At 40.2% G+C, this 24,822-nt stretch overlaps 1 protein-coding gene and 1 long non-coding RNA gene across 5 annotated transcripts in view; one reads left to right on the top strand and one right to left on the bottom strand.

Annotated features, from left to right (window-relative positions):
• The window catches only part of LOC133558907 (cone cGMP-specific 3',5'-cyclic phosphodiesterase subunit alpha'-like), a 48,148-nt gene extending 34,035 nt beyond the window's left edge, over positions 1 to 14,113 (top strand). For all 3 annotated transcript variants that reach the window (XM_061910060.1, XM_061910062.1, XM_061910061.1), the window contains 16 exons: positions 814 to 880; positions 961 to 1,008; positions 2,256 to 2,405; positions 2,490 to 2,633; positions 2,711 to 2,776; positions 2,859 to 3,005; positions 8,181 to 8,288; positions 8,369 to 8,478; positions 9,454 to 9,541; positions 9,608 to 9,708; positions 9,789 to 9,896; positions 12,066 to 12,129; positions 12,204 to 12,278; positions 13,480 to 13,563; positions 13,632 to 13,776; positions 13,857 to 14,113. In XM_061910060.1, the coding sequence (XP_061766044.1) occupies positions 814 to 880; positions 961 to 1,008; positions 2,256 to 2,405; positions 2,490 to 2,633; positions 2,711 to 2,776; positions 2,859 to 3,005; positions 8,181 to 8,288; positions 8,369 to 8,478; positions 9,454 to 9,541; positions 9,608 to 9,708; positions 9,789 to 9,896; positions 12,066 to 12,129; positions 12,204 to 12,278; positions 13,480 to 13,563; positions 13,632 to 13,776; positions 13,857 to 13,900 (1,549 nt within the window). In that variant the 3' untranslated portion in view covers positions 13,901 to 14,113. The remainder of the gene's footprint in view (positions 1 to 813; positions 881 to 960; positions 1,009 to 2,255; positions 2,406 to 2,489; positions 2,634 to 2,710; positions 2,777 to 2,858; positions 3,006 to 8,180; positions 8,289 to 8,368; positions 8,479 to 9,453; positions 9,542 to 9,607; positions 9,709 to 9,788; positions 9,897 to 12,065; positions 12,130 to 12,203; positions 12,279 to 13,479; positions 13,564 to 13,631; positions 13,777 to 13,856) is intronic.
• Positions 1 to 24,822, bottom strand: part of LOC133558909 (uncharacterized) — a 96,037-nt gene that overhangs the window by 23,522 nt on the left and 47,693 nt on the right. The window lies entirely within an intron of this gene.

The following is a 24,822-nucleotide window of genomic DNA, read 5'->3' on the forward strand; positions in this document are numbered from 1 at the left end:
TGGTCACATTTATCATTTCACCACGTACCAAATAAAATAGCTTTGAGGTCGGTAAGCACAACCAAAATTATTCCGTCGATTAGGCGAACCAGGTTATAAGGCGCACTGTCGAGTTTTGAGAAAATTAAAGGACTTTAAGTGCGCCTTATAGCCCGAAAAATACGGTAGTTGAATAGTCTTGCTATATGGCAACTAGCGGCCGGGAGGCTCCGAAACTGAACCTAAAGCAGCATAAATAGATGAGAGACCGCTCATATCCCCAAAAACTTGTAAGCCGATCGGGTACCATTGTACTCCTTTTTCCTCACAGGCAGCAAAGCTGCATAAATTGACTTTGTCTGTGCTGTTTGTACAGAGAAGACAAAGGAAAAAAGACGGCTTTTCTAGGCAGTGTGAAAGAGCCTAGTGTGCTCTTTAATGACCAAAGACAAATACTGCAGACTCACAATATCTTACATCCCAACTGTTTTGTATAAATTGCTGTAACGAGAAGTTAAATACTGTAAGCCGTAAAAACTTTTAATAGCGTATCTGACTCATTCTGTACTTAACACTCATTGTTGGGGCTACGGGCTCTTTTGTCAAAGTTAAAGAAAAAGCAAAACATGCACAGAAGTGGTTGCTGAACTGAGTGAGAGCTCTTGTGCAATATGTGGATGCAGAGTGTGAGAATATAAACTCCTCAGAGAGCATCAAGTGTTGTGTATTAGGTGGAGGTTGTTGAATAATGAGAAAGAGAGACACATGTTAACGAGGTTGTTGAATAATGAGAAAGAGAGACACATGTTAACGAGCTCCTGCACGATTTTACAGCGGCCCCCCTGCAGACCACTGGGCCCTGGTCAGCGGATTGCCAGCATATGTGGCTGAGAATGGATTTGTAAGCTGTACATTTGCTTCATTATTTGAAAAGAAGACACAATCTCTAGTATGCTAAACACACCTTTTCATTTTCTTTAGATCTGCAACATGATGAACGCCGGATCAGATGAGTATTTTGCATTTCAGGTGAGACAAAACTTTCTAAAGACGGCAGAACGCTAGTGTCTCAAGTCTTCAGAAAGTCTTAAAGGGGAACATTATCACAATTTCAAAAGGGTTAAAAACAATAAAAATCAATTCACAGTGGCTTGTTGTATTTTTTGAAGTTTTTTTCGAAAATTTTACCGATCTCGGAATATCCCTAAATAAAGCTTTAAAGTGCCTTATTTTCGCTATCTTCAAAACCACTATCCATTTCCCTGTGACGTCACACAGTGCTGCCAATGTAAACAAACAATGGGAATACCACAGCAAGATATAGCGACATTAGCTCGGATTCAAACTCGGATTTCAGCGACTTAAGCGAATCAACAGATTACGCATGTATTGAAACAGATGGTTGGAGTATGAAAGTATTGAAGAAGAAACTGAAGCTATTGAGCGAATAGCTATTGACGCTATTCATAGCCATAGCATGGCCGAATAGCTGCGTTAGCATCGCCGGTAAAATGTGCGGACCAAACGATCAGGACTTTCGCATCTTTTGACACTGGAGCAACTTAAATCCGTCGATTGGTAAGTGTTTGTTTCGCATTAAATGTGGGTGGAAGGAAACGTAATATAGTTGCAAATGCATCTACAGGTTATCCATACATCTCTGTGCCATGTCTGCTTCAGCACCGCCGGTAAATAGCATGTTAGCATCGGTTAGCGTAGCATGTTAGCATCGATTAGCTGGCAGTCAACATCAACAAAACTCACCTTTGTGATTTCGTTGACTATCGTTGCAAATGCATCTGCAGGTTATCCATACATCTCTGTGCCATGTCTGTCTTAGCATCGCCGGTCAAATGTGGAGACACTCTGGCACATTCAATGGGGGTCTGGCGGCAGATTTCTTGCCAGTGGTGCAACTTGAATCCCTCCCTGTTAGTGTTGTTACACCCTCCGACAACACACCCACGAGGCATGATGTCTCCAAGGTTCCAAAAAATAGTCGAAAAAACGAAAAATAACAGAGCTGAGACCCGGTGTTTGTAATGTGTTGAAAATGAAAATGGCGGGTGTGTTACCTCGGCGACGTCACATTCTGACATCATCGCCTCCAGCGCGATAAACAGAAAGGCGTTTAATTCGCCAAAATTCACCCATTTAGAGTTCGGAAATCGGTTAAAAAAATAGATGGTCTTTTTTCTGCACCATGAAGGTATATATTGACGCTTACATAGGTCTGCTGATAATGTTCCCCTTTAACACCTGCGTGGGTCTTGCAGAAAGAGGCGGTGGACGAAAGCGGATGGACGATCAAGAACGTCCTCGCCCTTCCCATCGTCAACAAAAAGGAAGAAATTGTTGGCGTCGCAACTTTCTTTAACAGGAAAGACGGCAAGCCGTTTGACGAGAATGACGAGCAAATTACAGAAGTACGTAATGAACTTTTCTTATCAACACTTAATTAGACAAGAACGCCCAGTTTCGATTGACACTTATATGTTGCATGTCTCCAGGCTCTGACCCAGTTCCTCGGCTGGTCCACTCTGAATAGCGACACATACGACAAACTCAACAGGACCGAATGGAGCAAGGACATCGCACAGGAAATTCTCATGTACCAAAGCAAGGCCACCCCGAAAGATGTGCAGAGCATCTTGGTAAACCTCTCCTGATGCTACAGTATTATTACTGGACCCTGAAGAATCGGAAGCTAAAAGGCATTTCCGCCCTACAGAGCACGCAAGAAAAGTTTGGTTCTGCACCTGAGGACTGTGATCAGAAAGAGATGTACAAACTTCTGGTAGGCGTTCTAATATATTCATTTCTCAAGGCAAAAAAAAAAAAGTGTTCTGTTTGTGATTACGTATGTTGCGTACACCCAGAGAGCCAACATTCCTGAATCCAAGACCGTGGAGCTGCATGAGTTCCGCTTCAGTGACTTCCCACTGTCCGAGGTGGAGCTCATCAAGTGCGGCATCCGCTGCTTTTTTGACCTGGGCGTGGTCGAGAAGTTTAAAGTACCAGCAGAGGTAATTGTGTGATGTCAACCAATAATGCTAGCATTTATCCACTGGGGATTTTTAGGAATGTGATGATACAGCCATCTCCGGGTTGGGGAGGAGACCCTGCCCCAAGTGGAGGAGTTCAAGTACCTAGGAGTCTTGTTCACGAGTGAGGGAAGAGTGGATCGTGAGATCGACAGGCGGATCGGTGTGGCGTCTTCAGTAATGCGGACGTTGTATCGATCCGTTGTGGTGAAGAAGGAGCTGAGCCGGAAGGCAAAGCTCTCAATTTACCGGTCGATCTACGTTCCCATCCTCACCTATGGTCATGAGCTTTGGGTCATGACCGAAAGGATAAGATCACGGGTACAAGCGGCCCAAATGAGTTTGGGTCTCTCCCTTAGAGATAGGGTGAGAAGCTCTGCCATCCGGGAGGAACTCAAAGTAAAGCCGCTGCTCCTCCACATGGAGAGGAGCCAGATGAGGTGGTTCGTGCATCTGGTCAGGATGCCACCCGAACGCCTCCCTAGGGAGGTGTTTAGGGCACGTCCAACCGGTAGGAGGCCACGGGGAAGACCCAGGACACGTTGGGAAGACTATGTCTCCCGGCTGGCCTGGGAACGCCTCGGGATCCCCCGGGAAGAGCTAGACCAAGTGGCTGGGGAGAGGGAAGTCTGGGTTTCCCTGCTTAGGTTGTTGCCCCCGCGACCCGACCTCGGATAAGCGGAAGAAGATGGATGGATGGATGGATGGATGATACAGTGGGCTTCACGGTGGAAGAGGGGTTAGTGCGTCTGCCTCACAATACGAAGGTCCTGCAGTCCTGGGTTCAAATCCAGGCTCGGGATCTTTCTGTGTGGAGTTTGCATGTTCTCCCCGTGAATGCGTGGGTTCCCTCCGGGTACTCCGGCTTCCTCCCACTTCCAAAGACATGCACCTGGGGATAGGCCCCTCCCACTTCCAAAGACATGCACCTGGGGATAGGCCCCTCCCACTTCCAAAGACATGCACCTGGGGATAGGTTGATTGGCAACACTAAATGGTCCCTAGTGTGTGAATGTTGTCTGTCTATCTGTGTTGGTATTATTTGTCCATTTACAGTAATACGCTGTATAAACAACAACCTTATATTTTAGTGTAAAAACAAAACAAACGGCGGCTCAGTTGCCAGAATTTTAACGTGAAAAAAAGCGTGGTACAATTTTTCCATTTACAGCAGTGGTTCTTAACCTGGGTTGGATCGAACCCTAGGGGTTCGGTGAGTCGGGCTCAGGGGTTCGGCGGAGGTCAAGACACACCCGACTCATCGTGTAAATAAAAACTTCTCTCTATCGGCATACTACGGATACGGCAACAGCAAAAGTAATTTGTTGTGAGTTTGAACAAGATGATGTTCATGCACGCTTCATTTTGTGCAGCAGTAAAAAAACATGGTAACACTTTAGTATGGGGAACATCTATCCATCCATTTTCTACCGCTTATTCCCTTTTGGGGTCGCGGGGGGCGCTGGCGCCTATCTCAGCTACAATCGGGCGGAAGGCGGGGTACACCCTGGACAAGTCGCCACCTCATCGCAGGGCCAACACAGATAGACAGACAACATTCACACACTAGGGCCAATTTAGTGTTGCCAATCAACCTATCGTATGGGGAACATAATCACCATTAATGAGTTGCTTTTTAACGTGCAAATGACTAACATATTGGCTCTTAACTAGTCATTAAGTACCTATTAATGCCTTATTCGGCATAACCCTAACTCTCTAACCCTGGCCCTAACATTAAACCAAATAACTCTAAATGAAGTCTTGGTTACTTAGAATTAGGGCTCCAACAACTAATCGATTAAATTGATTAAAATCCATTATAAAAATAGTTGGCGATTAATTTAGTCATCAATTTGTTGGATCTATCCGATGCGCAGAGGCTACTTTTTTTATTTATATAAAAAAATATAAATATATATTTATTTAAAAAAAACTTTGCTTATAAAATACAACATTTACAAACAGCTGAGAAACAATAATCAAAATAAGTGTGGTGCCACTCCTCAGCCTTCCCGGTAAGGTTTATTCAGGTGTATTGGAGAGGAGACTACGGCGGATAGTCCAACCTTGGATTCAGGAGGAACAGTGTGGTTTTGGTCCTGGTCGTGGAACTGTGGACCAGCTCTATACTCTCGGCAGGGTTCTTGAGGGTGCATGGGAGTTTGCCCAACCAGTCTACATGTGCTTTGTGGACTTGGAGAAGGCATTGGACCGTGTCCCTCGGGAAGTCCTGTGGGGAGTGCTCAGAGAGTATGGGGTATGGGACTGTCTTATTGTGGCGGTCCACTCCCTGTATGATCAGTGTCAGAACTTGGTCCGCATCGCCGGCAGTAAGTCGAACACGTTTCTAGTGAGGGTTGGACTCCGCCAAGGCTGTCCTTTGTCACCCATTCTGTTCATAACTTTTATGGACAGAATTTCTAGGCGCAGTCAAGGCGTTGAGGGGTTCCGGTTTGGTAACCGCAGGATTAGGTCTCTGCTTTTTGCAGATGATGTGGTCCTGATGGCTTCATCTGGCCGGGATCTTCAGCTCTCACTGGATCGGTTCGCAGCCGAGTGTGAAGCGACTGGAATGAGAATCATCACCTCCATGTCCGAGTCCATGGTTCTCGCCCGGAAAAGGGTGGAGTGCCATCTCCGGGTTGGGGAGGAGACCCTGCCCCAAGTGGAGGAGTTCAAGTACCTAGGAGTCTTGTTCACGAGTGAGGGAAGAGTGGATCGTGAGATCGACAGGCGGATCGGTGCGGCGTCTTCAGTAATGCGGACGTTGTACCGATCCGTTGTGGTGAAGAAGGAGCTGAGCCGGAAGGCAAAGCTCTCAATTTACCGGTCGATCTACGTTCCCATCCTCACCTATGGTCATGAGCTTTGGGTCATGACCGAAAGGATAAGATCACGGGTACAAGCGGCCCAAATGAGTTTCCTCCGCCGGGTGGCGGGGCTCTCCCTTAGAGATAGGGTGAGAAGCTCTGCCATCCGGGAGGAACTCAAAGTAAAGCCGCTGCTCCTCCACATCGAGAGGAGCCAGATGAGGTGGTTCGGGCATCTGGTCAGGATGCCACCCGAACGCCTCCCTAGGGAGGTGTTTAGGGCACGTCCAACCGGTAGGAGGCCACGGGGAAGACCCAGGACACGTTGGGAAGACTATGTCTCCCAACTGGCCTGGGAACGCCTCGGGATCCCCCAGGAAGAGCTAGACGAAGTGGCTGGGGAGAGGGAAGTCTGGGTTTCCCTGCTTAGGCTGTTGCCCCCGCCACCCGACCTCGGATAAGCGGAAGAAGATGGATGGATGGATAATCGAAGAATAATCCACAGATTGATCGATTATCAAATTAGTTGTTAGTTGCAGCCCTACTTCGATTATGTTCCCATGGTGTCCAAAAAAACTCTAAATTAAGTCTTTGTTACTTAGAATATGTTCCCCATACTAAAGTGTTACCAAAAACATATACGGTATTTTTCGGACTATAAGTCGCTCCGGAGTATAAGTCGCACCCATGGCCAAACTATGAAAAAAAATTCGACTTATAGTCCGAAAAATATGGTAACTCTGTCTTGAATTTGAAAAAAACATTTAAATTGTATTTTTCACTAAAGAAGGGTTCTATAAATGCGCAAACTGGTGGGGTTCGGTACCTCCAACAAGGTTAAGAAGCACTGATTTACAGTAATATGCTGAAAAAAAAAAAAAAATTTAGGGTAAAATTCACAGAAAACAGGAAAAAATATATATGCAATTGTATTATAACATCATGAAATGAATGAACTCTTATACTTTTGTATTAATTTTTTTCTCACTGTTGGACACGGCCCTCAGTGAAAACAAGTTTGACACCCCTGTACTACAATAAAAAAAATTATTGAACCACATCAACTACAGTATTTCTTATCTGTGCCGTATGAACACCTATCTATTTATATTAGGGCTGGGCAACGATTAAACATTTTAATCGAAGTTAATCGCACTATTTCTCCGATTAATCGCGATTAACTGCATTGTATACACAAAGCCCAATAATGAATTCAAAAGTAGTGTGTAGTGCACCTTTATTGGAATATTCTCCCACATGAACAAAAGCGCCAAAACATTTGTTGTGCAAACACAATTTAAATCAGTCCTTGTTAAACAGTAGCAGTTAAATAGCATATTTGATGAAAATCAACTCCAAAAATGTAAATACAAACATTTAAGCTTATTGCCACTGCCAGGGTATTTAAGTTATCCTGTTTGTTATGGAAAATAAATATAATCTACATACAAATCTCTGAGCCACAATCATAACATCTGAACAGGCAATTTCTGAGGTAACAGCAGAAACATTTTTTTGATCAGGGATCTCATGTTTATAAAACCTATATTATAGGTAGTGGGCTGTTTTAGGGAATTTTTGATCAAATTATCCGTAGTAGCAATATTAATAATGTTGTGTTTATTCTGCGTAGTGCACTTAAAATAATTATGACCATATCTAGGAATTGATATGATGGGAATTTTCCGATTGTTTGCTTGGTGCTTTGATAAACTGAAGGCATCATATACATGGTACTATATTGTGATGTTATGAGCCAGGGAATAAAAGAACTACCCTACCCAGCATGCAACAGGAGTGAGGAGCATGTATAGGTTGTGTCGCCATGACGGCATCTTGTATGTTGTGATATGCACGCTCTGAAAGTAAACGTTAAGAACTCAGCCAACACTCCTGGTCTGCATTATTCATAAATAGACAGACAACACATATACTCCGCTGCTTCACAGGCCGCTGGATGTAGCCGGCAAAGTATTCCCATGCTAGCTAGCCGGTCTAGCAAGCACGCCTCATTCAGTCCAAAACGGCCCGATCTATCCACATTCAGAATTGTCTGGCGGTCGTAAGTGATCCCGGAGTGACCACGCTGTAAGCCAGCCAGGACATTTGCGGAATTGTCCGGTATTTTTGCCAAATGTTCCATCTTTACCAAGAGCCCCTCCACGCCGGGCGATGCCATCTTGTTAAGAAAAGGCGTTAACAAAATAAAAGCATGTGAACAACATACGCAAATGTGCGATAGAATAATTGTCGGCGTTAATAGATTGACGAGTTAACTCATAATTAACGCACTAATTTGCCCACCCCTAATATATATATATATACTTTTTTCTTTACCATGCAGATTTTGACGCGATGGATGTATACCGTTCGCAAGGGCTACCGTGACATCACCTACCACAACTGGAGGCACGGCTTCAACGTCGGACAAACCATGTTCACTCTTCTGCTCGTGAGTGCCACTTCCTATTTTAATGACGCTTCCGGTCTTGATCGACTTGTACGACGTCACCCTGGTTGCTCCAAAAACAGACCGGCAAGCTGAAGAAGTACTACTCGGATCTAGATGCCTTTGCCATGGTGGCTGCTGGATTCTGCCACGACATCGACCACAGAGGGACCAACAACCTCTACCAGACTAAGTGAAGAGATAAGCGGTCACTGGGCCCCATTCAGCAACCGTTCTTAAGAACAAACTTTGTTCTTCGGCCCACTCATAACATTTTTAAGGAGATTTTTGTATTCACCAGTGTTTTCTTAGCTGGGATTTGTTCGTAGGTAAGAACAAAATCTATGACTGCTCCAAAGCTCTCTTAGGGTGGCCTATTTGTTCTTAAGTGTGACAAGTACCCTTACTTCTAATGTCCAATCTTCAATTAATATCATAGATAGATAGATAGGTAGACGCAGATCGTGCCCTGGGGAGGGAGCACATATTTCACCACCATGTAGACCTATTTGCCCGAAGTGGCGAATATTTATTTCAATGCTTTGGACTATCCTCAGCAGTCCCCCCTTTCTTAAACTTACGTGTTGACATTATGTATTTTCCCCTGCGGGATAATACAATGTACTGTTCTGTAATCTGTTTGTGTTTTCGCCGTGTGTTTGATGTTTGGATTTTCCACTTGAATTGTGCCCTTATATGGGGAATTAAGGGCGTTACCTATGCAAATTACGGAATTGAAGGTGTTTACATATGCATATTGGGAAATATTGTATTGTATGAAAATGATGATAGACACGCACGCGCTAACCATTTGGCATTCAGCAACTTAATCAATCAATCAATCAATCAATCAATGTTTACTTATATAGCCCTAAATCACTAGTGTCTCAAAGGGCTGCACAAACCACCACGACATCCTCGGTAGGCCCACATAAGGGCAAGGAAAACTCACACCCAGTGGGACATCGGTGACAATAATGACTATGAACAGCCGGTGGGAACAATTTGGCCGTTTAAGAACACGTCATGAATTTGAATGGACTCCTCTTAGGAAATCACTTAGGACGAAACGTAAGAGGAAAAGTTAGGAATTTATTGCTGAATGAGGCCCACTGTTTGCAATTTACTGAAAAGCAATGGAATTCATGGGGATTGCGTCCTCTTCCAGGAGTGCATCTCCACTGGCCAAGCTTCACAGCACCTCCATCATGGAGCGACATCACCTCGAGTACAGCAAAACTCTCATGGAAGACGAGGTGCGCCCCTTTAAATGCAATCATCTCAGAATCCACTGACGACTAATCCTCTGCTGTCACAATCAGAATCTGAACATCTTTCAAAACCTGCAAAAGCGCCAATTTGAGACAGTGCAGCACCTGTTTGAAGTCTGCATCATCGCCACTGACCTCGCACTTTATTTCAAGTAAGGAACAAGTCAGAAGCCGTTGGTCAGCGACACACACTCGTTTTTTTTTACGAAAACATGTCTTTCTTTTCTTCCAGGAAAAGAACAATGTTCCAAAAGATTGTTGACGTCATAGAGGGGATGCCCGAGGAGAAAGAGAGGATCGGCTACATCTCCAACAATTCAACCAGGAAGGAGATCATCATGTAAATGCTTCATAGCCGACTTTTGGGATTAGGGCTGTTCTATCTAGTCTTAATTATGAACTGATAAAGCCTGCTCAGATGAGAGGCAAAACATCTGAGACAAACATGACAGGCCAATTCCATCCGTTCAATGCCCTGAGAAGCTCTAGTCCAGGGGTGTCCAAACTACGACCCGCGAGCTAAAATGAGATGACATCTTCAATTTGGCCCACTGGAAATGGCCAGTTGTCTATAAGCTGCTAATGTATTGTCGTTTAGTGGCAAATGAAAGTTACCCAACCATTGATTGTACTTGCAAGGATAACTAGCACAGCATTTATCTATATGACCCAATCCAAACAACCTTCTCTAGTCATGGTGCAGAGAAAAAAAAATCAACCGGCACAAAAATTCTACAAACTTGGTCACACACAACACAACCTGCTGATTGAACTTTTTGGATATTGTAAAAAAAACGTCCAATCAACATTGGGAAAAACAAAACAAAATTAAAGCTGCAAACAGCGATGGACGGGACCGACTTTTGCTGGTGTTTCCTGCCTTTACCCATTCAACATATCTTTACCTACACATTACCTGCCTTCCCTGCATCCTGGGGTCACACTGGTGCATCATTCTTTCACCCATACATGCTGGTGCTTCCTGCCATCACCCAGACAACATATCTTTACCTGCACATTACCTACCTTCTCCGTATCCTGGTGTCAAACTGGTGCCTCCTTCTTTCACCCATACATGCTGGTGCTTCCTGCCATCACCCAGACAACATATCTTTACCTGCACATTACCTACCTTCTCCGTATCCTGGTGTCAAACTGGTGCCTCCTTCTTTCACCCAGTTAACATATTTTTACCCGCACAGTACCTACCTTCTCTGCATTGTGTGGTCACGCCGGTGCTTCCTGCTTTTAAGCGGCCATCTTGAGACGGCCGCAGCGCAGCGGTTCTTTGAAGGCTCGTAAAATCAAACCCGGAGCAGTTAGAAAAACTATTTGCGCATCTTTTAATCGAAGGGGTTCAATCTCTTTCCCGTGCGAGTGTGAAGCCGACACAACAAACGCGCTCAGAGGAGATAATGCTTGAAAAAAGGTGACGGGTTTTTCCAAAACTATTGTTTTGAAGGGTTAATTGCCAACTTCCTGTTGATTTTTCCTGAAGGATGTCAATGAATGAAATGTAGGTCTAAGTGAGACCTACATAGAGGTTTTTGTTTGATGTTTCTACGACATTCCTACCAGAAGTTACAAGCAGTTTGGTCTTGTGTTTTCTTCCTAGGAGCTGTTTGGTCTGTGTTTTTTTCCTAGGGAGGCGCTAGAGCGCAATTTTGAGTTTTGGGGTTTGTTTTTTTATTAGATGGCAAATTTCACCAGTCCTGATGTGTGTGTAAAATTTGGTGAGTTTTGAAGCATATTAAGGGGGTCAAATTATAGCTCAAAGAGGCGGCGGTATAATAATAATAAAACCTTAGAAATACATTAGGATCATTTGTCCCAAAGGGACATTTGGTCCCTAATTACACCCACTTAAATCTATTACAAAGGATGATGCGAAAAAATGTGGCGGCGGGGGTGATGACCAAGAAGAACGCGGATTTGGAATATTACAACACTTTATGTACATATTTATATACATATATATATAATATTTACAAATTTATATAATATGTAAATACAAGCTCCATTCACAGACAGAGTCCCATTGCTTTTATGAGCGGTCGAGCGAGTCAAAAGCCGAAAAAATAAAATAATAAAATATATATATTTTTTTTTTTTTTTTTTTTTTTTGTGGCGGCCGTAATTCTTCTGTGGCGGGCCGCCACAAATAAATGAATGCGTGGGAAACCCTGCGTGTGTCTGAGACCCCTGCTTCATACATAGCACAAAGCAAAAAAACCTCTGCATGCAGAAATATTTAATTATAAATTTCAAAAGAGTTTTGTGGCTCCAATTCTTTTCTCTACTGTGTGAAAGGGGTCAAAATGGCTCCTTGAGTGGTGAAGGTTGCTGACCCCTGGACTAGAACTACAGATGATCTTTCTAATCTTGAGCATGACTTGATGACGCCTGCTGAGATGAATGGCGAAACGTTTTCTAAGACAACCTTAACAGTGATTTAATGTCCTAAGAAAATATATTAATATTTCTCTCTCTTGGTTTTTTTCCCCCGCAGGGCAATGATGATGACAGCATGCGACTTGTCAGCCATCACGAAGCCGTGGGAGGTTCAGAGCAAGGTTTGTTGCTTACGAGCATGTTTGGTGAAGATGATTTAACATCAAGGTCTTAAAACTGTTCGTCTTGGTCCCAGGTGGCTCTGATGGTGGCGGCGGAATTTTGGGAGCAAGGAGACTTGGAGAGGACAGTCCTGGACCAGCAACCCATTGTAAGAGCTTTAAAATATATATGTTTGTATTTAAGGATGTCTTATATTGCCAGTGATAGCTAGAATCAAGCTATCATGCTGTTGTTTCTTCTTAAGTAAATGATAGTTGCAGACACTCTTTGTTGTCTTCAGTGAGAATGAATATGTTTCCCCTGCTTCCACTTATCCAGACCAGGGGTGCCCACACTTTTTCTGCAGGCGAGCTACTTTTCAATTGACCAACTCGAGGGGATCTACCTCATTTATATATATCATTTATATTTATTTATTTATGAAAGAGACATTTTTGTAAACAAGTTAAATGTGTTTAATGATAATACAAGCATGTGTAACACATATAGATGTCTTTCTTTCACAAAGACAAGAATATAAGTTGGTGTATTACCTGATTCTGATGACTTGCATTGATTGGAATCAGACAGTAATGATGATAACGCCCACATTTTCAAATGGAGGAGAAAAAAAGTTGTCCTTTCTGTACAATACCACATGAAAGTGGTTGCTTTTTGGCATCTAATTCATCCAGCTTCCATACACTTTACAAGAAAAACATTGGCGGCAAATTCCGTAGCTCGCTTGATTGACATTCACGGCACCCGAGGGTCTTGTGAGATGACGCTGGCTGCTGCCAGTTCATTATTATGAAAAAATGACAGAGAGGAAGGCGAGAAACACTTTTTATTTCAACAGACTTTCGCGCCGTCCCTTCCGTCAAAACTCTAAAGGCCGACTGCACATTTCCTATCTTCACAATAAAAGCCCTGCTTCATGCTGCCTGCGCTAACAAAATAAGAGTCTCGGAAAACTGGCGTGCACAAGTGATGTGCACGCCAGCTTTCTGAGGGATCACTTGTGCACGCCAGTTTTCCGAGACTCTGTATTTAGTTAGCGCAGGCAGCATGAAGCAGGGCTTTTATTGTGAAGGTAGGAAATGTGCAGTCACACTGATGTGTTGATGTCTTGATATCGTGTCAGACTTTTTAATTGGCCAATCAATCACTGTTAGTGATCATTCCTACTTGCTTTTTTCTCTGAAGAAAATTTTATTTTGCAAAAAAACAGACTCTTAATCCATCTTCACTCTGGGCCTGAATTATAATCCTCTCTTTCCTTACTCTTTAGCCGGTCAACTAGTGACAAAAACAGATATTTTTCTTCACTAAATGTCTGCCACAAATGTTTTCTTCTTCTTCTTCTTCAGCCAATGATGGACAGAAATCACGCTGATGAGCTGCCAAAGATGCAGTGCGGTTTCATCGATTTTGTCTGTTCCTTCGTGTATAAGGTGAACAAATGTTTACCAAAAACCGCAATATAGACCCAAGTGTCAAACCTGGAATTGGTCTCCTGCAGGAGTTTTCACGCTTCCACACGGAGATCAGCCCCATGTTTGAAGGCTTGAACAAGAACAGGGGAGAGTGGAGAGCTCTGGCTGATGTCCACGAGGCCAAGATGAAGGCGATTGAAGACGAGAAGAAAAAACTGGAAGGAGGTGTTGGTGAGCATGGCTCCTGCTGCTGGTTTTAGATCTCTGCGGTGGGACTTTGTGTCTAACTGACCATTTCTGTCTTCAAACAGGTGAAGAAGTTGCATCAAAGTCAAAGACATGTGTGATCTGCTAGAACTGACCAGGAGTTTTGAATGGTTAAAAACAGACCCCAAAATATTTTTACAAAGCCACATACTGTTATTTTTGTATACCAATAGGAGTACTTCTAGCACAGAAAGTTGTTTAAATTTTTTGTCAGTCTTCAGTAAAGATTGTACAGTAGGCCAACGTAACACTACTTTTAATTATACCTAAATCTTGCACAATTAAATTGTTTTTTAATTGTGTGCCAGTGTTGCCATGCCAAAAATAATGAATTAATGAAATATTTTATGTACATGCATGCCAAAAAATACATAAAATTATATACATATATATATATATATATATATATATATATATATATATACGGAAACATATGCGTGTATGTATATACTGTATATATACATACAGTATATACATATACACACACATAAATATATATACATATACACACACATCTGCGCATATATATATATATATACACACATATATATGCATACATATATACATGTATATATATATACATATATATAAATATAGATATGTATATATATAAATACATAATATATGTATATATATATAAATATATATATATATACACACACACATTCGTATGTATATATATATATATACATACATACACGTGTATATATACACACACACATATATATGTACATACATATATATATACATGTGTATATATGTATACAAACATATGTATGTGTACAGTATATATATACACACTTATATACTAACATATGTATGTATACAGTAAACATATATACATATATATACACACACACACACATCTGCACATGTGTATGTGTATATATATACAAACACATATATATATACACATGTATGTATGTATAAATATATATGTATGTATATATATATATATATGTACGTACAAACACATATATATACATGTATATATGTATACATATATATGTATGTATACGTATATAAATATATGTATATGTACATATATATGTGTGTATATATACATGTATATATATATATATATATGTATACAAACATATATGTGTTCAGTATATATATACACACTTATATACAAACATGTATACAGTACGCATATATACATATATATACATATATATATATATATATACATACATATATATATACACATACATACATACATATATATACATATATATATATATATATATATATATATATATACATACACACATCTGCACGTGTGTGTATATATATATATATATAAACACACACATATATATACATGTATACATGTATATATATATATATATATATATATATATATATATATATACACTATGCTATTATTGTGCAGTAGGGCTTTTAAAAATTCAAACATGTCGTCAGGCTGCAAGCGGTTGAGAGAAATAAGAAGATTTGAACCTATTGGATTTGCTTATAAGCCAGTTGGCTTTTCTTTTTAAGTCGCCTGCTTAAATAAAGTAAAAATACTAGCTCATAAGTCTGCACATATGGCATTAACACACACACGCACACACACGCACACACACACACACACACACACACACACACGCACACACACACACACACACACACACACACGCACACACACACACACACACACACACACACACGGGACAAGACAAGGAATGAATGGCTTCTAATACAAATGTGAGTAAATTACAAACACTGTATGGCTCTAAATATAAGGTCCTCCATGTATTATAGCATCATGTATAGAACCATGTATTATAGCATCATGTATAGAACCATGTATTATAGCATCATGTATAGAACCATGTATTATAGCATCATGTATAGAACCATGTATTATAGCATCATGTATAGAACCATGTATTATAGCATCATGTATAGAACCTCAAACATGTAAATAATGTTATGTTTAAAAAGCATGCAAGCATTTTTGTTTTTGTTTTAAATTGCACCGGATATTGGAGTTTGTGTTGGTTTAGAAAGTGCGACGTGTCATACGAACAGAACAGAACAGAACAGAACAGCCAGCGAGCGTGCATTTTGAAACTAGGAAAACATAGGAAGAATATAATAAGAAACAGATGGAAAAAAATACACTCAATCCTCTTGGAGAGTTGGACACAATTCTGCTGTTGATGAGGCACAGACGCTCAATTTTTGACCTTTAAACTTTGCATCTTCTACGACCTCGGACAGGAAGATTAGTAGATGCTGGAATGTGTCACACAAGAGAAAGAGATGAAGTGGTTATGGCGTTACTGCGCCTCCTGCTGCACCCCCACTTTGTGAAATATTAGTCATTCATCTGCCAGAGTGTCATTTCCCAATAAAAGCAATACAAACAATTCAAAATTGTACTTTGTATACATTGTGCCATGTGCGATACAGTACATACTTTAACTGGCATATGCCAACATCAGATATACACTATAGTGCCAAAAGTATTTGGCCACCCATTCCAATGATCAGAATCAGGTGTCATAATCACAGGTGTATAAAATCAAGCACTTAGGCATGGAGACTGTTTCTACAAACATTATGGTGTGGGGTTCTTTTTCAGGCACCTTAGTTCCAGTGAAAGGAACTTTGAATGCTCCAGGATACCAAAACATTTTGGACAATTCCATGCTCCCAACCTTGCGGGGAACTGATTGCAGTGGGCCCCTTTCTCTTCCAACATGACTGTACACCAGTGCACAAAGCAAAGTCTATAAAAATATTAATGACAGAGTCCGGTGTGGATGAAGTTGACTGGCCTGCACAGAGTCCTGACCTGAACCCGACTGAACACTTTTGGGATGAATTAGAATGGAGACCGAGGGCCAACATCAACGCGTGACCTCACCAAGGCGCTTTTGGAAGAATGGTGGAAAATTCCTATAAATACACTCTGCAACCTTGTGGACAGCCTTCCCAGAAGACTTCAATCAATCAATCAATGTTTATTTATATAGCCCCAAATCACAAATGTCTCAAAGGACTGCACAAATCATTACGACTATGACATCCTCTGAAGAACCCACAAAAGGGCAAGGAAAACTCACACCCAGTGGGCAGGGAGAATTCACATCCAGTGGGACGCCAGTGACAATGCTGACTATGAGAAACCTTGGAGAGGACCTCAGATGTGGGCAACCCCCCCCCTCTAGGGGACCGAAAGCAATGGATGTCGAGCGGGTCTAACATGATACTGTGAAAGTTCAATCCATAGTGGCTCCAAGACAGCAGTGAGAGTCCCGTCCACAGGAAACCATCTCAAGCGGATCAGCAGCGTAGAGATGTCCCCAACCGGTACAGGCGAGCGGTCCATCCTGGGTCCCGACGAGCGGTCCATCCTGGGTCTCGACTCTGGACAGCCAGTACTTCATCCATGGTCATCGGACCGGACCCCCTCCACAAGGGAGGGGGGACATAGGAGAAAGAAAAGAAGCGGCAGATCAACTGGTCTAAAAAGGAGGTCTATTTAAAGGCTAGAGTATACAGATGAGTTTTAAGATGAGACTTAAATGCTTCTACTGAGGTAGCTTCTACTTGAAGCTGTATTAGCTACAAAAGGTGGACCAACATTATATTGAACCTTATGGGTTAGGAATGGGATGGCATTTCAAGTTCATATGTGAGTCAAGGCGGGTGGCCAAATACTTTTGGCAATATAGTCTAGAACATCACAGAAGTAAAAAGAGAACTTAAGTCAGCTCTGCAGGACTTAAGACTGCAGGTCCAAAGCAAACAAATCAGCAAGGTAAACACACATGTAAACTAATAACGTCACAGAATGAATAAAGAATGACTATTTTTAGTGTAAATACAAAGAGGCTGTCAATAAAAATATAACACATGTATCGTACCCCAGAAGGCAAAGGACATTGATACAATGTTGATTGTACAAATTAAAATAAAAAAAATCAGCAAGATAAAAAAAAACGTGAACTAATAATGTCAATATTGATGAGAATAGATATAGAATGACTATTTTAGTGTAAATACAAAGAGGCTGTCATTAAAAAATGAAACATGTATCACACCTGAGCAGGCAAAAGGCGTTGATAATACATAAATGTCTTTTAAACTGATTTTAAAACAACATTGCAAATTAGTTGTATTTGTAAATTGAGAAAACGTTGATGTCTAACGTTGGATCCATGTTGTGAGGTTGAGAAATGACCAAATTTCAACGGTCAAATCAACGTCAGAACCCGACATTGATTAAATATCGTCAAAAGGCATGTTGTTTCAATGTCGTTTTTGTGTTGGGAAATGACCAAAACTCAATGGTTGAATAAACGTCACAACCTGACATTGAATAAACGTCGCCAAAAAGCATGTTGTTTCAACGTTGTATTTGTGTTGTAGAATATTGGTTGGGAAATTACTAAATTTCAAGAATCAAATCAATGTCAAAACCCAACATTGATTAAACATTGCTAAAAAGCATGTTTAAACATTGTATTTGTGTTGTAGAATATTTGTTGGAAAATGGCCAAATTTCAACGGTCAAATCAACGTCAGAACCCGACATTGATTAAATATCGTCAAAAAGCATGTTGTTTCAATGTCGTTTTTGTGTTGGGAAATGACCAAAACTCAATGGTTGAATAAACGTCACAACCTGACATTGAATAAACGTCGCCAAAAAGCATGTTGTTTGAATGTTGTATTTGTGTTATTGAATATTGGTTGGGGAATAACCAAAATTCAATGGTCGATTTAACGTCAGAATGCAACATTGAATAAACGTCGCCATAAAGCATGTTGTTTCAATGTTATATTTGTGTTGTAGAATATTGGTTGGGAAATGACCAAAAAATTCAATGATCAAATCAATGTCAAATCCCAACATTGATTAAACATTGCTAAAAAGCATGTTTCAATGTTGTATTTGTGTTGTAGAATAATGGTTGGGAAATGACCAAAATTCAATGGTCAAATCAACGTCAGAACCCAACATTGATCAAACGTCGCCAAAAAGCATGTTGTTTCAACGTTGTATTTGTGTTATAAAATATTACTTGGGAAATTACCAAAATTCAATGGTTGAATAAACGTCACAACCTAACATTGAATAAACGTTGTCAAACAGCATGTTGTTTGAATGTTGTATTTGTGTGTAGAATTATGGTTGGGAAATGACCAAAATTCAAAGGTTGAATAAACGTCACAACCTAACATTGATTAACGTTGTCAAAAAGCATGTTGTTTGAAAGTTGTATTCGTGTTAAAAAATATTGGTTGGGAAATGACCAAAATTCAATGGTCGAATCAACGTCAGAACCCAACATTGATTAAATGTCGCCAAAAAACATGTTTCAACGTTATATTTGTGTTGTAGAATATTGGTTGGGAAATGACCAAAATTCAATGGTTGAATAAACGTCACAACCTGACATTGAATAAATTTCGCCAAAAAAGCATGTTGTTTGAATGTTGTCTTTGTGTTGTAGAATAATGGTTGGAAAATGACCAAAATTCAACGGTCGATTTAACGTCGGAACCCAACATTGATTAAACGTCGCCAAAAAACATGTTGTTTCAACGTTGTATTTGTGTTGTAGAATAATGGTTGGGAAATGACCAAAACTCAATGGTTGAATAAACGTCAGAACCCAACATTGATTAAACGTCGCCAAAAAACATGTTGTTTCAACGTTGTATTTGTGTTGTAGGAAAATGGTTGGGAAATGACCAAAACTCAAAGGTTGAATAAACGTCACAACCTGACATAGAATAAATGTCGCCAAAAAACATGTTGTTTAAATGTTGTATTTGTGTTGTTGAATATTGGTTGGGAAGTGACAAAAACTCAACGGTCAAATCAACGTCAGAACCCAACATTGATCAAACGTTGCCAAAAAGCATGTTGTTTCAACTTTGTATTTGTGTTGTAAAATATTGGTTGGGAAACGACCAAAATTCAATGGTTTAATAAAAATTACAACCTGACATTGAATGAACGTCGCCAAAAATCACGTTCTTTCAATGTTGTATTTGTTTTGTAAAATATTGGTTGGGAAATGACCACAATTCAAAGGTTGAATAAACGTCACAAGCTAACATTGAATAAACGTCGTCAAAAAGCATGTTGTTTGAATGTTGTATTTGTGTGTAGAATTATGGTTGGGAAATGACCAAAATCCAATGGTTGAATTAACATCAAAACCTGAATTGAATAAACGTCGCCAAAAAACATGTTGTTTCAACGTTGTATTTGTGTTATAAAATATCGGTTGGGAAATGACCAAAATTCAATGGTTGAATTAACGTCAGAACCCAACATTGATTAAATGTCGCCAAAAAACATGTTTCAACGTTATATTTGTGTTGTAGGAAAATGGTTGGGAAATGACCAAAATTCAATGGTTGAATAAACGTCACAACCTGACATTGAATAAATTTCGCCGAAAAAGCATGTTGTTTGAATGTTGTATTTGTGTTCTAGAATAATGGTTGGGAAATGACCAAAATTCAATGGTTGAATAAACGTCACACCCTGACATTAAATAAACTTCGCCAAAAAACATGTTGTTTAAACGTTGTATTTGTGTGGTAGAGTTTTGGTTGGGAAATGACCAAAATTCAATGGTCAAATCAACGTCACAACCCGATATTGAATAAACGCTGCCGAAAAGCATGTTGTTTCAACGTTGTATTTGTGTTATAAAATATTGGTTGGGAAATGACCAAAATTCAATGGTTGAATAAACGTCACAACGCTGACATTGAATAAATGTCGCCAAAAAGCATGTTGTTTGAACTTTGTGTTGTAGAATATTGGTTGGGAAATTAAAAGATAAAAATAAAAAAACTTTCAACCAAATCAAAAATAAAAACAAACAAAACCGCCCACAGACAGATGTTAACATCCCTGAATGGCCCTCGAGACAAACAACGACCAGCAAGCACACAAAAAGGCTCATCAAACACCCACGTCTCAATAGTCACCCCACAGTTCATGAAACTTCACAGAACAACCGTCCATTTTCTTGACCAGTGTGAGAAAATAAAGAACATCTCAAATCCAGCGTGGTTGCCTCCCTATTTGTCACATGATGTAGTCCAGCCACAGCACAGGTCCCCTCCCAGCTTTTTCATTGTGTCCATTGGGTTTAGTTTTTTTTCTCGCCCTGATGTGGGATCTGATCTGAGGATGTCGTTTATGGCTTGTGCAGCCCTTTGAGACACTTGTGATTAAGGGTTATATGGATAAACTTTGATTGGTTGATTGATTGATTGATTGAAATGACCCCAAATTCAACGCTCAAATCAACTTCAGAACCCAACATTGACGAAAAGTCGCCGAAAAGCATGTTGTCTCAACGTTATGTTAGAGTTGCTCAATGTCAGGACCTAATTCAACTTTCTTTTTAATGTCTTGAGCCTGCTGGGACTTCTCTGTGAGCTATTAGAAGAGGACGTCCTGCGCTAACGTCCATGGACAACCTAAAAAAAGATGCGGGACTCGTCAGACCACAGAACACTTTTCCACTTTGCATCAGTCCATCTTAAATGATCTCGGGCCCAGAGAAGCTGGCGGTGTTTTTGGATGTTGTTGATAAATGGCTTTCGCTTTGCATAGTAGAGCTTTAACTTGCACTTACAGATGTAGCGACCAACTGTATTTAGTGACAGTGGTTTTCTGAAGTGTTCCTGAGCCCATGTGGTGATATCCTTTAGAGATTGATGTCAGTTTTTGATACAGTGCCGTCTGAGGGATGGAAGGTCACGGTCATTCAATGTTGGTTTCCGGCCATGCTGCTTACGTGGAGTGATTACTCCAGATTCTCTGAACATTTTGATGATATTATTGACCGTAGAGGTTGAAATCCAAAACATTTTTTGCAATTTCACTTTGAGAAACGTTGTTCTTAAACTGTTTGACTATTTGCTCACACAGTTGTGGACAAAGGGGTGTACCTCGCCCCATCCTTTCTTGTGAAAGACTGAGCATTTCATGGAAGCTGTTTTTATACCCAATCATGGCACCCACCTGTTCCCAATTAGCCTGCACACCTGTGGGATGTTCCAAATAAGTGTTTGATGAGCATTCCTCAACTTTATCAGTATTCATTGCCACCTTTCCTAACTTCTTTGTCACGTGTTGCTGGCATCAAATTCTAAAGATAATGATTATTTGCAACAACAAAAAATGGTTATCAGTTTGAACATCAAATATGTTGTCTTTGTAGCATATTCAACTGAATATGGCTTGAAAATCATTGTATTCTGTTTATATTTACATCTAACACAGTTTCCCAACTCATATGGAAATGGGGTTTGTATTTGCATGTGATTACTTCATGATTTAGGGTCCTTGGCCCATGGCAAAGGACTCCTGTGGAGTCCTTTGCCATGGGCCAAGGACCCTATTGAAACTGCTGTGTTTTATTATTATTCCGCACCTACGCGCTGTAATTTGACCCCCTTAACATGCTTCAAAACTCACCAAATTTGACACACGTCGGTATAGCAAACCTTCCCAACATATTAAGCAACCAATCCCCCAAAATGAAAATTGTGCTCTAGCGCCCCCTAGGAAAAAATTACAGACAAAACTGCATGTAACTTCTGTTAGGAATGTCATAGCGACATGAAACAAAAACTCCTATGTAGGTCTGACTTAGACCCAATTTTCATACACTCACTTCTTTCAGCAAAAATCTACAGGAAGTTGGTAAAAACCCCTTCAAAATAAAATGTTCGAAAAAAATGCAATTTTTGCCTCTTTGCGCTGTAATTTGACCCCCTTTAAAATGCTTCAAAAGTCACCAAACTTGGCGCACACATGAGGACTGGCGAATATTGCGATCTAATGAAAAAACCAAACCCCAAAACTCAAAATTGCGCTCTAGCGCTATTTTTGAATAAAACACTGAAAAAACTGCTCCTAGGAAGAAAACACAGACAAAATTGCTTGTAACTTCCGGTAAGAATGTTGGAGAGACATGAAAAAAAAACCTCTATGTAGGTCTCGCTTAGACCTACATTTCATAGATTGACAACCCCCAACAAAAATCAACAGGAAGTTTGCAATCTCCCCTTCAAAACAAAAAATGTGTAAAAACCGGTCACCTTTCTTCAAACATTATCTCCTCTGAGTGCGTTTGTTGTTTTGGCTTCAAACTCGCACAGGAGAGCGATTGAACCCTTCTGATTAAAAGTATAGAACAGAGTTTTGATAAGTTCTCAGGTTTTGATTTTACACGCCTTCAAAGAACCCCTGTGCAAAGTCTCCTAAAAAATATCCTTCTTGCCTCTTTGAGCTGTAATTTGACCCCCTTAAAATGCTTCTAAACTCACCAAACTTGACACACACATCAGGTCTGGCAAAAATTGCGATCTGATGAAAAAACCTAACCTCAAAACTCAAAATTGCGCTCTACCGCCCCCCGAGGAATACAACACGGACAAACTGCTCCTAGGAAGAAAACACAGACAAAACTGCTTGTAACTTCCGGTAGGAATGTCAGAGAGACATGAAACAAAAAACACTATGTAGGTCTCACTTAGACCTACATTTTAATAATTAAAATACTTTAGCAAAAATCAACAGGAAGTTTGACATTTTCACTTCAATACAACAACTGCATTACTTTCACAATGCATTAGATTCTCAAAATAGTGGCTCCAAGGCGTCTTCTAATGCTTATCCGGCTGTGGGTCTCGGGGGCAGCAGCCAAAGGCGGACCCGACCAACGCTGCTTGCAGCTTTAATTTTTAGTTGATACACTTTATGTTGAGCGATTTCCTTTGTTGCAGGTCAAATGACAGTCAAAAAGGAACCCACAAAAGCATGAGCGGACATCACAGCGGCAATAAGGCCACTACAGGACAGCGTGTTCTATTCTGCTGAATGCCACGGTCTATGCTGCACTGCCGCCCACGACCCATCTTTTTGCAACGCAACAATCCAGTCCAGTGTCCTCCGTATGGCATCCAAAATGTAGCCTATTATGAAAATGACATTTGTCCATCAGTTACTTCCTCCTTCTGGGAATTGTCTCCTGCTCTCGCTCATAACTTTAGCCTCATCTTCGTGGAAAATTAAAAAAAAAAAAAACTCTGAATGCCTTGGGCGGAATTGCATTATCATGATGAACAGACACAGGAAATGAAATGTTGTAATTTCATTAGAAAGGTGGAAGCAGACTGGAAGAGCTTGGACTGCTTCTCAACATAGAGGCTGTACATACATATATATATATATATATATATATATATATATATATATATATATATATATATATATATGGCATTATGTTTATTATGACACTTTGCAATGGTGTCGTTTCGCACAATTTGTTCTCACTCTTGCTATACACAGTTGTGATCAAAATTATTCAACAATAGTGAATAATAAGAACTTAGAATTAACAACTTTTTAAAGGCTGATTTATTTTTCATACAGACTACTTATTGAAACGCATTAAATTATGCGAATGCTTCTAATGATATACACCAGGGGTCACCAACGCGGTACCAGGTCGCCCGTAAGGACCAGATGAGTCGCCCGCTGGCCTGTTCTAAAAATAGCTCAAATAGCAGCACTTACCAGTGAGCTGCCTCAATTTTTTAAATTGTATTTATTTACTAGCAAGCTGGTCTCGCTTTGCTGGACATTTTTAATTCTAAGAGAGACAAAACTCAAATAGAAATAGAAAATCCAAGAAAATATTTTAAAGACTTGGTCTTCACTTGTTTAAATAAATTCATTTATTTTTTTACTTTGCTTCTTATAACTTCCAGAAAGACAATTTTAGAGAAAAAATACAACCTTAAAAATGATTTTAGGATTTTTAAACACATATACCTTTTTACCTTTTAAATTCCTTCTTCTTCTTTACTGACAATTTAAATCAATGTTCAAGTACATTTATTTTTTTATTGTAAAGAATAATAAATACATTTTAATTTTATTCTTCATTTTAGCTTCTGTTTTTCGACGAATAATATTTGTGAAATATTTCTTTAAACTTATTA

The sequence above is a fragment of the Nerophis ophidion genome, linkage group LG09, assembly GCF_033978795.1.
Source record: "Nerophis ophidion isolate RoL-2023_Sa linkage group LG09, RoL_Noph_v1.0, whole genome shotgun sequence".
Classification (NCBI taxonomy): domain Eukaryota; kingdom Metazoa; phylum Chordata; class Actinopteri; order Syngnathiformes; family Syngnathidae; genus Nerophis; species Nerophis ophidion.